At 41.8% G+C, this 17067-nt stretch overlaps 1 protein-coding gene across 1 annotated transcript in view; it reads right to left on the reverse strand.

Annotated features, from left to right (window-relative positions):
• Window positions 1-14475: 14475 nt before the first annotated feature.
• JHY (junctional cadherin complex regulator) overlaps window positions 14476-17067 on the reverse strand; it is a 64912-nt gene continuing 62320 nt past the window's right edge. Inside the window, exons 6-7 of the mRNA XM_040977204.1 lie at window positions 16289-16417; window positions 14476-14673 (exon numbers count right to left, since the gene is read on the reverse strand). Coding sequence (XP_040833138.1) covers window positions 14476-14673; window positions 16289-16417 — 327 coding nt within the window. The remainder of the gene's footprint in view (window positions 14674-16288; window positions 16418-17067) is intronic.

A 17067-nucleotide genomic window follows, 5' to 3' on the forward strand; every position in this document is an offset into this window, starting at 1 on the left:
CCCAGCCCCTTTAGTAAGACCTTAGATTCACTTTTGAAAAAAAAATTCTAATTAAGAGCCATCTGCAACTCAAATCTGCTCTCCTGGGAGGTACAGTGTCCGTGAACTCTGTCTTCATTTGAGCAAGACTGAATACTCGCTTGCTGGAATGTTCACGAAGATATTCCCATGAGCAACAGAATGAGTCAGATGATCTCAAACAGGTCTTAGATGTCTACATTGTTTGGTTTTAAGGCATTTTAAAATATGATTTATTTTATTTTTATTGGAAAGGCAGATATACAGAGAGGAGGACAGACAGACAGGAGGATCTTCCATCAGTTGATTCACTCCCCAAGTGGCTGCAATGGCTGGAGATGCGCTAATCTGAAGCTAAGAGCCTGGAGCCTCTTCTGGGTCTCCCACACGGATGCAGGGTCCCAAGGTCTTAGGCCGTCCTTGACTACTTTTCCAAGCCACATGCAGGGAGATGGATGGGAAGCAGGGCTTCTGGGATTAGAACTGGTGCCATGTGGGATCTTGGCATGTGTAAGGTGAAAACTTTAGTTACTAGGCTACTGTGCCAGGCCCCAGCATTTTCATTTTTTTTTTTTTAATATTCTTGTTAGAAAGGCAGACTTACAGAAAGAAGGAGAGACACACAGAGAAAGACCATTCATCTGCTGGTTCATTCCCCAAATGGCTGCAATGGCCAGAGTTGAGCCAATCTGAAGCCAGGAGTCAGGAGCTTCTTCCAGGACTCCCCCATGGGTGCAGTGGGCCATTCTCTGCTCTCTTCCCAGCTGGGACACAAACCAGTGCCCGTATGGGATGCCGCACTGGGAGGTGGAGAATTAGTATGCTGAGTTACAGCATCTGACCCTATTTTGAAAATTTTGACTTAATCTCTTATTTGTGACTGAGACCACCCAATATCATGTGATCTGTTCGTTTGCCTAGTTACAGAATTAATATAGCTAGAAGTCAGAAATAATTGCAATAGATATTTAGGTGCAAGATGAAAACGCCAATGGTTCTCACGTTTTTTTTTTTTTTTCACATTGTACTTTCTCATTGTAAGTACACATTTGTTTCTCTGTCATTTTATTTACCCCTACCCTCTGAGGATTCCCAGTACACACCACGCGATCTTTCCTCTAAGATTCATTTTATTAATTCTGTGAATTTTCTCTTTCTCATTCAGGTGCTATTTTTGGGGAGCCACAATGGGATTTGTCGTTCTAGCCATTGTCCTGGCTAAGGGGCTTGCCATCCGGTATTATGTTTGCTAATGATAACATGTTGTCTTCCCTGGTATCTGGGTAAAGTGAGTGCCCCACCCAGTGGGTCATTTAAGAATGGTGAGGGCATGTTATACAAGAGCATGTGATGTAAGAGCCAGGTTAAGGCCATGGTCTACAACTCAGGGAAGAAGGAAGTCCTTACTGCTGCGCCTCCCAGGACTACAACAAGCCACATGGTTAACCAGAGGGTGAGTTGTAGCCTTGTGCCCCATCACAACATTATAAAGAATCAGTATGTCTTTTCCAGAAGAATTTATCGTTGAAACAACTGCATCTGATTTTTCTTTCCCTGTCATTGCTCTGCCTCTTAGACTGAGAGTGGACTTGCAAGCCCTTCAGGGAAACAGCATCCAGGTTACATTGACTATTTCATTGACAACACCCCTGCTTTCTCCCCTTGTGCCTCGTCTACCTTCACCCTAACTTCGGGCTTCTTTATCTTGCTGATTGTCAGGTAGGATGTTATGTAGGGAGAAAAGTTGGAAGTCAAATGTATGGGAAACTTTTTGCTAGACAAGAAATGGTTATTCCATTTCATAATGTATTAGCAGAAATTCAGGATTTAAGCTTCTTTCTGACACTTTCTTTATGTTTAACATCTATTTCTTTTCTTTTTTCTTTTTAAAATTATTTGATGATGCAGTCCCATAGGCTCTAGGATTTCCCTTACCCCTCCCCAAGTCCCTTCCTCCCCCCATTGAGTTCCCCTCTATTATTACAACAGTATAATTCTTCATAAACTGTCATAAGTCCATCATTCTGCCGCTTAAGTGTGTCCTGATATTGCTGGTGTGGACAATGGCAGAGGGTGTTGCTGAAGAAATGAAAAAGAAAATCAAGAATCTTCTTGAATAAAATGATGCTACTGTATGACCTATGAGTCAGGGAAGAATTTGGTATGAGAAAAAATGTTTTGAGGAAATGAAACTGAAGAAAAACATCATGATCCATGAGATACAGTTTCTGCTGATCTTTGTTGGTGAAATGTGTCTCCTGTAGGCAATAGATTGGTTTTGTTTTTGATTCAGTCCACTAATATATGTTTGATTGATGTGTTCAATCTATTTACATTCAGGGTAAATATGAATAGGTGATAATTTGGTCCTGTCATTTTAGCAATGGGTTGTTCATTGGTTTAGTCCTCTGTTGTCATTTTGCTGGGATGGTCTCCACATTATCTTTGGTTTTGATGGGTGCTATTCCTTCTCTCTCTCAAGAGAACATGTGTAGGACAGGTCCGGAAGAGGCGTATTCTTTGAGCTTTAGAGAATTTTTTTTTAGCTTAAGAAAGATGCACTTTCATTTTTGCAATTAGATGATTTCTAATATGTTCTCTGCTTAGCCTTCATAGCTACAGGTAATAGAAAAAGGCTACACTTGTTCTTTAACTAGCCACAAGTTAAACAAGTGACATCTTTATTCCTTGTTAGTGTTTATCTTGAGATGGGAAATATACTGTGGAAAGCAATATTAATAGGAAACAGAGAGTGGCCTATCAGTTTCAGAAAACAAATAATCTATTTAATCTCTTCCCTCTATTTTCTCTTCTTCAATTCTAATTATTTCTATTAAAATTCATGTTATATCATTTACACATAGTTTTAAGAAAAGATTCATTTTTTATTTGAAATGCAAAGTTACAGAGAGAGAAGGAAAGACACAGAGGGAGGCCTTTCATTGGCTGGTTCACTCCCCTAGTGGTCAAAACTGCTGGAGCCGGGCTTATGTCAATCGAAGAGCCAGGATCTTCTTTCTTGTCTCTCCCATGGATGAAAGAGCTCAAGACCTTGAGACATCCTTTGCTGCTTTCCGTGGCCATTAGTAAGACTGAAAGTGAGGCAGCTGGCACTGGAACCAGAATCTGTATGGGATGCTACCACTGCAGGTGGTCTTAGCCGACTATGCATGACATCACCTCATACCCCGAATTTACTTATCATTGAAAAAGCAAATAGTTCTCTTAAAGAGAAAGAGAAGAAGGAGAGAAAGAATATCTAACTCCTGTCTCAGATTATATCCATATCATTAAGTGCAGATGGTTGTATTTCTTTTAGGAATCATCTTGTACTTTGTACTACAAAAGATGAGATGCAAAATTAAATTTCTTTCTCTTCTACGTCCACTACGTAAGTGCACTTTATCTTTCTTCTCAATGTTGTCAATTGGGTTGGATTATTTGTATACATACACACACATATCTGTGTATTTATGAAACTTTCAGCTAAACCAGCTAATTAACTGCTGGCTTTTTTTTTTCCCTATAAAACTTTTGGTTTTCCTGGGAATTAGGGAAATTGGCATATTCTTGTTATGTACTTATGACTAAGGTAGTCATGAACTCCTCACCATTTGTCTGTATCCCACTCCCCAAATACTTGTGTGCTCTGAACAGTTTACTTTCCTGAACAAGTCTCTTGCAGATCATTCTTACCGAACCACTTTGCATTCTAAGCCAGGGCATCTCCTTGCCACGTGATCCTGGGAATTTCTTTCACTTCATTTAAGTGTTTTGAAAAAAAAATTTTGCCTATTTGAAAGACAGGGTTATAAAGACAAACACACACACACACACACACACACACACACACACGGAAAGAGAGAGAGACAGAGAGACAGAGAGAAAGATCTTTTACTCCTTGGTTCACTCCCCAAATGATGGTGGCAGTTGCTGGTACTGGGACAGGCAGAAGCCTGGAACTCCATCTGGATCTCTCAAGTGAGAAGCAATACCCTGAGCCATCTTTAATGCTTTCTAGGTGCATTGGCAGGGAGCTCAATCAGAAGTGAGCTAACATTCACAGGGGATGCCAGCTCACAGAAGGGGGCTTAACCCACAGCGCCGTAGCGCTAACCCCCTCGTGCTTCTTGGATCTTCTCTCTTCGTGCACGCCCACATTTTGGTGGCATATGTTCAACCATAGTTTATTGAGAATTAGTACATGACATATAAGTATTTCGATTATTCTTGTTAAAAATAATCTTTAATTTGGTCGCATGATTTAGTAGTAATTTGGCTAAGTACAGAATTCTAGGCTAGAAATAATTTTTGACTGTGAATGCAGCATTTTTTTTTGACCTTGAAACAGTTACCGTAACATCTAATGCTATTTTGTTTCTTGATTCTTTGTGTTTCCTGTTTTATTTATTCATTTTTCTTTTTTAAAGGCTGGTAGGATTCTCTCTGTAGCCAGTTTAATGAAATTTTACAACTATGTGCTTTGTTTTCACTTTTTTGGATATTCAGGAGACTGCCTTAGTCTAAAAATTCATTTTTTAAAGAAAAAATTTTTTTAACTTGAAAGCCAAAGTTAGAGACAGGAAAAAGAGAGATCATCCAATCACTTGCTCACTCCCTAAACAGTTTCAGTGGCCAGAGCTGAGCCGATCCGAAGCCAGGAGCCAGGAGCTTCTTCCGTGTCTCCTACGTGGGTGCAGGTCCCAAGGCTTTGAGCCATCCTTCACTGCTTTCCCAGGCCACAAGCAGGGAGCTGGATGCAAGGTGGAGCTGCTGGGATTAGAACCTGCATCCATATGGGATGCTGTTATTGTACATGGAGGATTATCCTGCAAGCCACGTGTCGGCTTGCAAAAACTCATTTTTTCCAGTTATGAATGACCTTAAGTTGTTTAATTTCAATCTTTATTTCACTTTTAAGCGTATTTATTTATTTATTTATTTAATTTATTAAAGCACAGAACACGACTTTATTGCCCCATATTTATGTATTTTTATTGGAAAGTCAGATTTACAGAGAGAAAGATCTTCCATCTCCTGGCTCATTCTCCAAGTGGCCACCACAGCCAGAGCTGAGCTGAGCTAAACCAGGAGCTTCTTCCGGGTCTCCCACGCGGGTGCAGGGTCCCAAGACTTTTGGCTGTCTTCTGCTGCTTTCCCAGGCCACAAGCAGGGAGCTGGATAGGAAGTGGAGCTGGCAGGACATGAGCCAGTGCCCACATGGGATCCCAGCACACAAGGATAGGATTTAGCCACTAGGCTATCACACCAGGCCCTCTATCTCTCCTTTTTATGGAACTTTTTATTATTTGGATTTTATCTCCTGGACTTAGTCTGTCGATTTCTTGCCATTTTTCCCTCCTTTTTAAAACCCCTGTTTCTTTTTGCTCTGACTTATGGGAAAATGTTTTACTGTTACCTTCTGACTTTACTTTTGACTTTTAATTTCTGCTACTATATATATATATATTTTTAAATTTATTTGAAAGGCAGAGTTACAGAGAGGAGACACAAAGAGAGAGGGATCAAGATCTTCCCTCCACTGACCTACTCTGCAAATGGTCCTGACAGCCAGAGCTGGGCTGGTCTGAGACCAGGAGCCAGGAGCTGTTTCTGCGTTTCCCTCTATGGGTGTAGCGACCCAGGGACTGAAGTCACTCTGCCGCTTTCCCAGGCCGGAAGAAGGGAATTAGAGCAGGGAAGTGGAGCAGCTGAGACCTGAACCAGCACTTGCATGGGATGCTGGTACCGTCCACGGAGGTTTAGCCTACTGTGTTATGGTGTCAGCCGCCCTCCGATATTTCTAATTCAAAGGTTTGTTTTCATTTCCTTGTTTCCCCCCTTTTTTTTCGGGGTGGGGAGAGGCATTCTGTGTAAACTTTCAGGTTTTGGAAATCTTCGATTGTCTACTCGTGTAAGCATGAAAAATTAAAAAGCTAATAGAAAGCTGTGGATGTGTGAGTAGAACTGTTGACTTTGAGCTTGGCTGTTGGATAACACGGCTGAGTTCTTTACTTGAATGGCGCTGAGATGAGGATTCAGGTATTTTCTGTAGACTGGTTAGGTTTCGCAGAGCTTCTTTCCAAAGCCCTGTTTGTAAGAGCCAGATGCAAGAGGCTCTGAGAGCTCTGTATTTGGATCCATGCAGTCACAGTGGACTCATTCACAGACGGCCGTCTGACTTCCTTCCTGGGCCAGCTGAAGGGCGGAGTTTGGCTGCACGGACACTGGGGGAAGGACCTGCAGGTCTAGCCATTTCTTTCTTTCTTTCTTTTGTCCTTCCTTCCTTTCTTTCTTTCGCTCTCTCTCTCTCTCTCTCTTTTTCCCTCTCTTTTTTTTCAGATTTATTTACTTATTTTTAAATTTGTTTTTATTGGAAAGGCAGGCATAAGCCAGGACACAATTTGAGTTTCTCACATGGGTGTAGGGTCTCAAGGTTTTGGGCCATTCTCTACTGCTTTCCCATGCCACAAGAAGGAGCTGGATGGGAAGTACAGCTGTTGGGACACGAACAGGCACCCATATGGGATCCTAGAGTGTGCAAGATAGGGAGTTTAGCCACTAGGCTACTGCGCTGGGCCCAGATTTGTTTATTTTTATTGGAAAGGCAGAGAGAATTTAGTCACTAGGCTACCACACCAGGCCCATGACTACGTATTCTTAGACTTTCATCTAGTCATTTTATTCTGATTCACTGTACTTCTTCTTAAAAGATTTTATTTTTCTTGGAAAGCCAGGTATAAAGATAGGAGGAGAGATAGTGAGGAAGATCTTCCATCTGCTGATTCACTCCCCAAGTGGCCACAATGGCCAGAGCTGAGCTGATCTGAAGTCAGGAGCCAGGAGCTTCTTCCAGGTTTCCCATGGGGGTGCAGGATCCCTAGGCTTTATGCCATCCTTGACTGCTTTCCCAGGCCACAAGCAGGGAGTTTGCTGGGAAGCAAAGCTGCTGAGATTAAAACCAGTGCCTATATGGGATCCCGCTGCATGCAAGGCAAGGACTTTAGCTACTAGGCTACTGCACTGGGCCCTTCACCCTATTTCTGAAGATAATCAACACCATTAATTCCTGAACACTTTTGATTCTACATAGAGAAAGTCAGACTGGAAGCTAATGCTTCTGGAGTCTATTTTTTTTTAAAGAAACTCATCTTTTCTTGAATTTTGAAATTTTATTACAATTGTCATTCGTTCTAGAATGTTTATAAACTTTTAAAAAATTCAAATATAGGTTTCTGCATTTTAAAGATATTTATTTATTTATTTATTTATGTTTTTTGACATTTATTTTTATTGGTAAATTAGATATACACAGAGGAGGAAAGACAGACAGGAAGATCTTCCGTCTTATGATTCACTCCCCAAGTGGCAGCCACAGGTGGAGCTGCGCCAATTCAAAGCCAGGAGCCGGGAGCCTTTTCTGGGTCTCCCATGTCGGTGCAGGGTCCCAAGGCTTTGGGCCATCTTCCTCTGCTTTCTGAGGCCACAAGCAGGCAATGGATGGGAAGAAGGGCTGCCGGGATTAGAACCAGCGCCCAAACGGGATCGTGGTATCTTAGGTGAGGACTTTAGCCGCTAGGCCACCATGCCAGGCTCAGATTGATTTTACTTTTTATTGGACAGGCAGATATATAGAGAGGAGGAGAGTCAGAGTGCTCTGGCCAGCAGAGCAGTAATGTGGGGCGAGAGGGTCTGGGGATGTAGCACCGACAGGAGACCAGCGATGGATGGAGTCTCGATGAAGTCTCTCTCCTGTCTCCTTATTACGCCTTCCCCTCGCCTTAGAGATCTTTCCCCCAAAGGCCTTTGGCAAAAACAATTACATACAGCTGAGCCTAGTTCTGCTCAGTCCATACAGCTGAGTCCAACTCTTCTGAGTCTGGAAAATGAGTCCAGCTGCTTTGCAGGGTTAAAAGTTTAGTCTGTTCTTCAGAAGCCCAGTTACTGCTACTGCTCACTTTAACAAGCACCATTAACTCCTTAGAACACAACAAGAGAGGAAGATCTCCTGTCCACTGATTCACTCACCAAGGAGCTGCAATGGCCAGAACTGCGCTGATACAAAGCCAGGAGCTTGGAGCTTCTGGGTATCCCATGTGGGTGCAGGGAACCAAGGCTTTGGGTCATCCCTAGCAGTTTTCCCAGGTCACAAGCAGGGAGCTGGATGGGAACTGGGGCCTCTGGGATTAGAATTGGTTCTCATATGGGATCTCAGGGATGCAAGATGAGGACTTTAGCTGCTAGGTTACTGTACCAGGCCCGTGTTTATGCATCTTAAAATACTTTATTTTGATTTGGATGTGTCTAGATGCAGGAGTGAAAGAGACGTGCGTGTTCCATCTGCCCTGCTTGTCCAGCAGTCTTGTGATTGGAATTTTATGGGATTTCACGCTGATCTCTCACCTTGATCTTTCTTTCTGAATTTGCCACGGTGTGGGAGAAATCGCGTAATCACCAGAACAGATGAAAAGCAGAGAGCATGGGGAGGGCTACAAAGCTAGGTAGCAGGGTGGAGGCGAGGAGGGCCAGCCAGGCTTGGTGACAGATGTTGACAGCTGTCTGGATCGCAAAAAGCCATAGTGAGTCAGATCAATTTGTGAGATGAAACTGCGATGGGAGACAGAGTAGATACGGGATCCAAATGTTTTAACACAGAGCTCACACTGGTTCGTAGTGTGTGTTCTCTCTAGCTCCATCCTCTGTGGAGATGGGAAAAAAGAAATAAAGCAAGCACCCAAGGGCTCTTCCCATGTCATATGAAGCAACAGAGTCCCAAGGCTTACGATCTGCCTGGTTGACAGCATGGAGAGCTGCTAACGGTCTGTAGGGAAGGTCCTGGCTTGTTTTACAGGGTGGTAGTAACAGTGTTAAGGTTGGGAATTTATTTCCTTTCCTTGGTCTTACGTGAAATAAAACCTTGGTTCCTAACTAACTAGGGAGAAACAGAAAAGATCCCCAGAGCAAGCAAGAGACAGACGCACGAGAGCCCAGGTTCCTGAAGAGCGTGGTGTGCACAGGACAGGGCAAATTGGAAGGTGATCAATTAAGACATTAAGTGTTTTGCAGCCTGGACGCATCTGCATTTTGTCCTGCTAACAAGGCCATCAGCTCATTTTCAGAGGGCTGCTGCCTTCTTCAGCTCAATCCTCACATCAAAGCACAACTGTCGGCTTGCATTTTCCAATCCAAATAGGGATGCTAATTCATACCCCTTAATGTGTGATGGTAAGAGACTTCTTCAATTAACTGAATTCTATAGCCAGCAAAATAAAAGGTATACAAAGAGGTGCAGGCTGCAAGAGCCGAAATTCTCATTAAATCAAAAGGTCCGGTATTCATTGCCTCCTGCATCTGAGGCTAAACACTAACTATGGGGATCATCAAAGGAGGTTTAATGGGTTAAATTGAGAATATAATCTAATTAAAATATTAGACACGGCTAAATAGTTCTTTGATATTCATCTAAAGCTTTCATTAAAAATAGGTGCTTGAGGTTTGTATCATTGGAGATTAGCAATTTTAAGTAGAGACAACAAATTTAGGGACCTCATCAGCACTATTTCCAAAATGTCACCATTAAATGGGAGCAAAAGAAATGGGAACAGGCCCCGCTGCCAGGTGACGGGGTGGGAATGTGGGCTCGGGCCAGTCTGGCAGCGTGTTACTGATTTTGATAGTTGTCTGAATGGTGAAATACAGAAAGTGCAATCTTAATTTGGGAGCTCAATTTGACACTGAGCAAAGAATGCACATGGGGCCAAATGATTTAGCTAGAGCTCTCCTCCGGTTTTCTTCTGTGAGTTCCCTCCATCCTGCTCCAGTGTAGCGAGCTTCCTGAAACATGACTGATTGTACTTTATGGATTTTGAATTTGTATCAGTCATTTCCCCTACTGTCACATTAGCACCTTAGGGAATTCCTAGCACTTACACATTTCTTGCGAAAGTTTGAAGCCCGAAGTGAGGAGGGTACCCTGAGAAATGAGGCTAGCGGGCTCAACCCCGAGGCTGGTATGGAGGAGCTGCTAGTTCAGTAAAGGGTGTATATACTGTCTTACCAGAATTTTCCAAGACTGCACAGAATACATTTGTGTGCAATTCTCACACCATGGTGATCCTCTCAACCTGTTAGAGCTGTTTCATAGCGGAAGACTATTTACTCAGCTTATTGAAAATTAATTACTTACATTACCCAGGTTTGTAACAGGGAATGAAAAGGCACTGGAGAGGCAACAAGGGAGACAGATCAAATTCTTTTTTTTCTCTTTATATTTTCCTAACAGTCTTGTATTAAAGGATAGAAAAAGCTGAAAAACGTATTCATTTTACATCTTACAATATTGCATCTTGTGATGTGTTGTTTCTGTGATGTTTTCAGAAAACCCCAACTTTCCAGTTATCTTATGGAGTCCAAATTGAATAATCAAACATGAGAAATGGGGATGTTTCAGACTGGGAAACAATATAGGAAGATGAGTAAATGAATGGAAAGTCTGCTCCCCAAAGCTGCTTTCCATCGCTAGATGTCTGGTTAGCAAAGTCGGCCATCTTCCACTTTGCCAGTCCCTCCATGCGAAGCAGGTGCAGCTTGCTTAATGAAGTCAGACAGTGAGCAGAGGTCAGCACTGTACGTCCTTTGGAGGCAACAAGGTGACGGGAGAATTTTGAATATCAGACTTTTTCTGTCACTCTAAGACCCTACACTTCAGTATATTTTAAAAAGTTGGTGAAAGCAAATGTTATTTTACTAGATGATCTATTTTACTTTGATAGTATAGAAATAATTTTGTTTGACAATATAGATAACTTCCTATAATAATAAATACAGGGTAGGGAAAACAACATAAATTGATGAAACTCACAGTAATTCAAAATTTTTGCCTTGTGCTGGAGTTTTAAATACTTTCCCTAGAAGGAAAGCAAAGAAAGAGGCAATGTGGTCTTTGTGTCTATTTGTCTCTGTTTCTCCCCTTAGGAAATACAAGTTGGGGCGGGGGAAGCATCAGAGAGCAGTCTTATAGTTATGCTACAGGAACTTGAGAGTTGGATGAACTATCTGCCATTTAAGATATTCTAACAGGAAAAGTTAATTAAAAATATTTAGGAACACAAACCTTATTTATTTTTAAGAACTATATTTTCCACTGCTACTTTATATACAATGGAGATACACACACATATGTACACGCATATATGTTTTTAAGCACATCTTGGAAACTGGCTAAACTTACCACCCAAATTCAGTTCATTTTCTGCTATTTTTCCATAAGTAATTTAAAATGAATCCCCCTGAGTTGATCTGGCTTGCTATTGTAGGCCATTTGCTATCAACTCAAAGTTCTCAATTAGCTCCAGTGTTGTTATAATTACTGGACGTGTTTTCAAACAACTCCCAGTTAATAACTGTTGGGATGAAGAGTCATTTTCTCACTATAGACTAGACTGTGCACGCTCATGCTTGCTGTGATGTTTTGACAATGATTCATTAACCAATAATAAGGCCCCAATTGGAACCATTAGGCCGCGGTGCCTTTGCTAGGCGTACCTTTTATTTTGTCCTTCAATATTGTCTTTCCTTGACTTGGTTGCTGGATAACTCCCAAGAGACTCCTTACTATAGAAAACAATATCAGGAAGACAGCTGTCATTAAATTCAGCTACTTGTGAAAAAGCTCCCTTTAAGAGGATGCTCAAGATGGAAAAACAGCATAAAAGGAGACTGTAGTACAACAGAATACGTGGTTTAAAGGCCTTTATTTGCACCAGCTCATCGAGATTAGACTGAATTACACTATTTCTTTCAATGACATACAGAACATCTGGTCAAATACAAGCCCTCCGGTGTTTTAGCTCCTTCTTGTCAACAGCTACATTGTTTTCACTCATTGTATGTTTGAAGCAGAAATGCTACAGAGCTGATCAATGATTCACCTGAGTTTATAACAGATCAACGTTGTTGTTACTAGTACAATGCGCTTTAAAGGAGGGGTACAGAAGTATTGGTCATGCGCTGTTTCTGCAGAACCGTTTCCCTGCCTGAGAGTTTGTTGACACTCTGCTGTGCGATGGCTTCGAGTCACCCCTTTGATTCATTTCATGATTTCAATTCAAAATTTCAGCAGATTGCTTTGGTGTGTGTTTGTGAGGGTTATCTAGATCTCAACTGACAACATATGATCATTTTGATGTTTCAGTCTTATGTACTGGAAAGTCTTTTGTCCTGGGGGATAATAATTCTGTGATTCTGTGAAAATTGGTATGAACTGAAATCACTTCACCTACTTGGGTAAGTGAGTTTTAGTCAGTATGTGTGAAAGTACTTGAAGCATTTAGTCATCCTAGAATGACAGTTATGGGAAGATTGTGAAATGTAATGCGAAAAGAAAAGGTGAAGCAAGATCTCTTTTTAATTGGTCAGTATCTAGGTTAAAATGCTTTATAGGGGGCCCAGCGTGGTAGCCTAGTGGCTAAAGTCCTTGCCTTGAATGTGCCGGGATCCCATATGGGTGCCAATTCTAATCCCGGCAGCTCTATTTCCCATCCAGCTCCCTGCTTGTGGCCTGGGAAAGCAGTTGAGGATGGCCCAAAGCTTTGGGACTCTGCACCCATGTGGGAGACCTGGAAGAAGCTCGTGGCTTCTGGCTTCTGATTGGCTCAGCTCCAGCCATCGTGGTCACTTGGGGAATGAATTATCGGACAGATGATCTTCCTCTCTGTCTCTCCTCTTCTTAGTATATCTGTCTTTCCAGTAAAAATAGATAAATCTTTAAAGAAAATGCTTTATATGTTCATTACGACATAAAGAGGCTGCCAAATTCTGTGTTAGAAAAAATTAGCAGGTTCACATATTTCTAAAACTTGATGGAAATTCAGGCCCCAAGTTAAAATTCATAGCAACTAACCTGCTTGTTACTCATACAGACAAGAGTACACTGTCCTTGGTGTTGAAGGACTGAGAGCTGGCTGGACAGGACCCAGGAACTTGTGTGCCACTCATTCTGCCTTCACTCCATTTTCTCTTCTTGAAAAACATGCAGCTGAACAATAGAAATGTTCTCCAAAGCTCTAAATGCTAATAAAAATAGAAGGCTTAAACATTGGGGGAGGGAGGAGGTGTCGGTGTTGTGGCTTAGCAAGTTAAGCTTTCCCCTGCAGTGTCAGCATCCCATATGGGCACTGGTTCCTGTCCTGGATGCTCTGCTTCCAGATTAGCTCCCTGCTAATGATCTGGGAGCAGTGGAGGATGGCCCAAGTCCTTGGACCCTTGGCACCCACGTGCGAAGCCTAGAAGAAGCTCCTGACTTCCGGTTTTGGACTGGCTCAGCTCTGGCTGTTGTGGCCATTTGGGGAGTGAGTCAGCACATGGCAGATCTATTTTTCCTCTCTGTAACTTTGCCTTTCCAATAAAAACTTTGCCCCATCCCTTTAAGTGTTAAAATATGAGATTGCTTTATAAGCCTTTTTTTTTTCTTCTAGGGCAAGTTTACATTTGAGACTATTAAGGAAATAAATGAAGAAAGATTTTTAAATTCTAGTTCAGGTTTCTATAAATAACTTCACCATGTATTGTAAAGGGGGCTCTTTTTACAAAAAGTCTATTTTGGGAGAAGTTTAGGCTGTGATTTTTTCCCTAAACTCTCTCTCTCTCTATATATGTATATATATGATATTACTTTCCACACATTACTGAAACATGATCCATCCGCTATGTATCTTCAGATATTTGTAATTTTTCTAGGCTCTCAACCCTTGCTGCTTCCAGTTTGAGGCAGTTGTGTCCAGGAAGATTTTATGCCACGTGACGGTGTGTACAAAATGCACACGATGTGCAGGCGTGACTCTCCAAGGCTAGTCCTTCGCTACACGTACAGGCGAACAGATTTGCCCTAAGTAGGTGTTAACATGATCGGTAGCTGGAGAGTCTAGTGTACGGATGCAATATCCAATTACTATAAATCGACCTTGGGCATTTAGTAATATTGTTGAACTGTTGTCTTAAAATGTTGTGTTCATGAGCCCAGTTGAGTTCAAATTAGGAGAACCTGAAGTGTTTGTAACTTCTCCCCCCAAAGCAGGAAGCGAAGAGAGAAAAACACATAGATTAAGGTATGTCCAGGGTAACTCAAGATTTTCACTATGCTAAGGAAGGGTAAAGATAATTTAAGAAATTAAAAAAAATTATATACATATATATAATATAAAACCAAAGGCTTTATTCACTAGTTGTTCTTATTCTAACTGATTTGACAATAATTTAAAAATGTTTTTCTTTAGTAAGATGGAAATTCTGGTAGCATTATGTGATTGGGCCCCCATCTGAAGTCCTGTGCACAGCAAAGGCTAGAACGCAGTTGGAACGATGGTGTCAGGCCCCCTTGCCAGGCAGGCAGGTTGCTGGAGTCTCCCCACTGGGGTGCGTGTCCTGGATGTTTCTGGACTCCTCGCAGATGTAGGCTGTTTACACGATGTGAAGGACTTTGAAAGCGGCCACGGCCTGTTTCTCTCTTTCGTGTCTGCTCTGCAGCATCTCCAGCAGGGAGATTTCGGGTAAACTTGCTTCTTTTCCAGCATAGGTCGGGCCGTTTTTCTCCTTTGCGGTTCGAGCAGTTGGATTTGGCGGCTTGGGTTTTGGAATGGTCTTAGCGTATTCCAAAGCCTAAATGTGTGGAGAGAAAATTTTATTTAAACAGGAAATGAGTCTTCCTTAAACTAGGACATATTTACATGTTTATGGCATAAATGGAGGCTACTGTGACAATAAATTACTGAAACATGGATGGAAATGGAAATCATGTAGAAGAATCGGCCCCGTACAATACAGTGCATAGCTTAAGGAGAACAGATGACCCACAAAGCAAAACATTGTGGATAAAAAAAAGAGCCAAACTGTGATACACATAACCATGCCCTTTGCAGGTTTTCTTCAAGTGTTTCAAAATAGATTTCTCATGTGTCTGATCTATTTGGTTTATGGCAGTTTAATTAAGATCCAACTTCTGTTAGGGAGATATTAACACATCTTCCTTTCCAAGGAGCATAGCCTCAGACCAATGATGACATTGTAGTTGATAGAAAACGGAACCTTCAATATTAAATCAGCTGTTTTTGATGCTTGGTTCTCAAGTGATTAGAGGTGGGCATTCTTTTATTTCACCAGCATGTCTTTGCAAGTCCAGATACTGAGACAATGGTAGAATTTCCCCCAGATTTGTCAGTTCTGAAGATGCACTGCAACACAAATCACAACTCACCAACCAGAATTTCTAAAGCTGACATTATATCAGTTTTGAATTTTAATAAGAATCTCCTGAGAAGTAAAATAGAAGGGGATAGGATATTTCCACCTTGGCAAGGGAACAAAAAGTCTGAAACACAATAAACAAAACAAAACAAAACAAAAAACCAACCCAGGCTTTACAGTGTGTGTATGTGGATTTCATAGGAATTTCTAATTACAGATTTGCTTCCTTGAAATTCTTCATGAAAATCAAATGGGCACCGGAGAGAAAAGAAAAAGGTGGCATTATGGAAACTGACTAGAGGGAGCTGAGGCCTTCCCAGCCTGAGGAAGAAAGGCAATGGATAGAAAAGTTGGTGATCTGGGAAAGCAAGCATGAAGTACAGATTCCTAAAGGCCCCAAGGCAGGGCTCGCTTCTCATGCAGAGGGTCCTTGGTCCTTCCGGGGACTGGGAAGATGGAGCTGCAAGACTCCATGTCTCCATGGTAGGTATTTCATTCACATCATCACTTACAAGTGGGAGACCCAGACAGGGAGCACATTCGGTATTTCATGAGATTAGATAGAAGAACCTTACGGAGACGCACAGGAGGTTGAGTTTGTAAGAAACAATGAGGGATTGCTCTTTGACATATAAAGACTAGGAATTCACTAATTTCATTAAAGCTTGTTTATTGATGGAGAATGAAATAAGCAGTTAAACAAGACAACTAGTTATTGGGAAATTGCTTTCTTGTTTAATTTTGTGTGTGTGTGTGGCAAACTATTTTTGGAAGATGTGGGGACAATGAACTTGGAGGGTAACTTAACCTTATTTGTGTGTGTGTGTGTGTGTGTGTGTGTGTGTGTGTGTGTGTGTGTGTGTGTGTATCTGTGAGGGAGAGAGAGAGAGAAAGACCATGACATTAATATCTATGAATGCTGAGTAGCTGCAGGAATGGCAGTAGTTAAAATACCTTCCAAAACATCGGGAGTTAACAGAATTTTCTTTTTCATGCTGAGGAAGGAAACATCTTCTTGAGAACTTCTTACCTTCTGCCGAGGGATGACAGGCTTATTTTCTGTTTTGGCTGTCTGTGGTTTTGCCAAAAGGGACAGTGTGTTCATGCTGTACTCCTTCATTTGCCTGGTGTATTCCTTTTGCTGCATTAATTTTTGCATCTGTCCAAAGAAATAAAACAATGAGGAATCACGGATCCTTCTGGTTCTCCGCCCTTCAAGGTGACATTGGTGTTAGTGACACGAAGCGGGCAACCTGCATCAGCAGCACTAGAGAAAGGGGCCTACAAGGTGTGCAGTGCCAGCGGTGAACTGGTTAAGTGAATATTCTTCCTCGTAATGGCCTCTTTCTGACAAAGGACCCCATTTGACACGGCACCCCAGTGTTCCTGTAACAGGGGCTAAATCACATCTAGTCCCTTTTTGTTGCATTTACCCAATTTATTTATTTATTTATTTTGCTTCCAACTTTGAACAACACTGTCTTTTTATGCTTTGAGTGCAACTGCAGTTAAAACACATTAAATGAAGATCTGCTTTCATGAGAGGAAAGAGAATAAAGTGGATGCACTTTTCAGTGGTTGGGAAACTCTTAGGTTGAGTGCCTTCTCTGTAGCCACTCTTCAGAATTACCAAGACAACTCTTGCAGGAGAGACAACCCCACCACATTCACATCTCTTTTCAAACGTGCACGTCTGGGTTTCTGCACTGACTGAAAGGCTGGTGCATAAGCCATACTGATTAAGTATCTTCATTTCACGGAAAGAGGTGTGCAGGGCTGGCTGGATCTCTGTTGGAAAATGCTATCGAA

The sequence above is a fragment of the Ochotona curzoniae genome, unplaced genomic scaffold (assembly GCF_017591425.1).
Source record: "Ochotona curzoniae isolate NIBS_2020 unplaced genomic scaffold, NIBS_Ocur_1.0 contig_2723, whole genome shotgun sequence".
Taxonomy (NCBI): Eukaryota; Metazoa; Chordata; class Mammalia; order Lagomorpha; family Ochotonidae; genus Ochotona; species Ochotona curzoniae.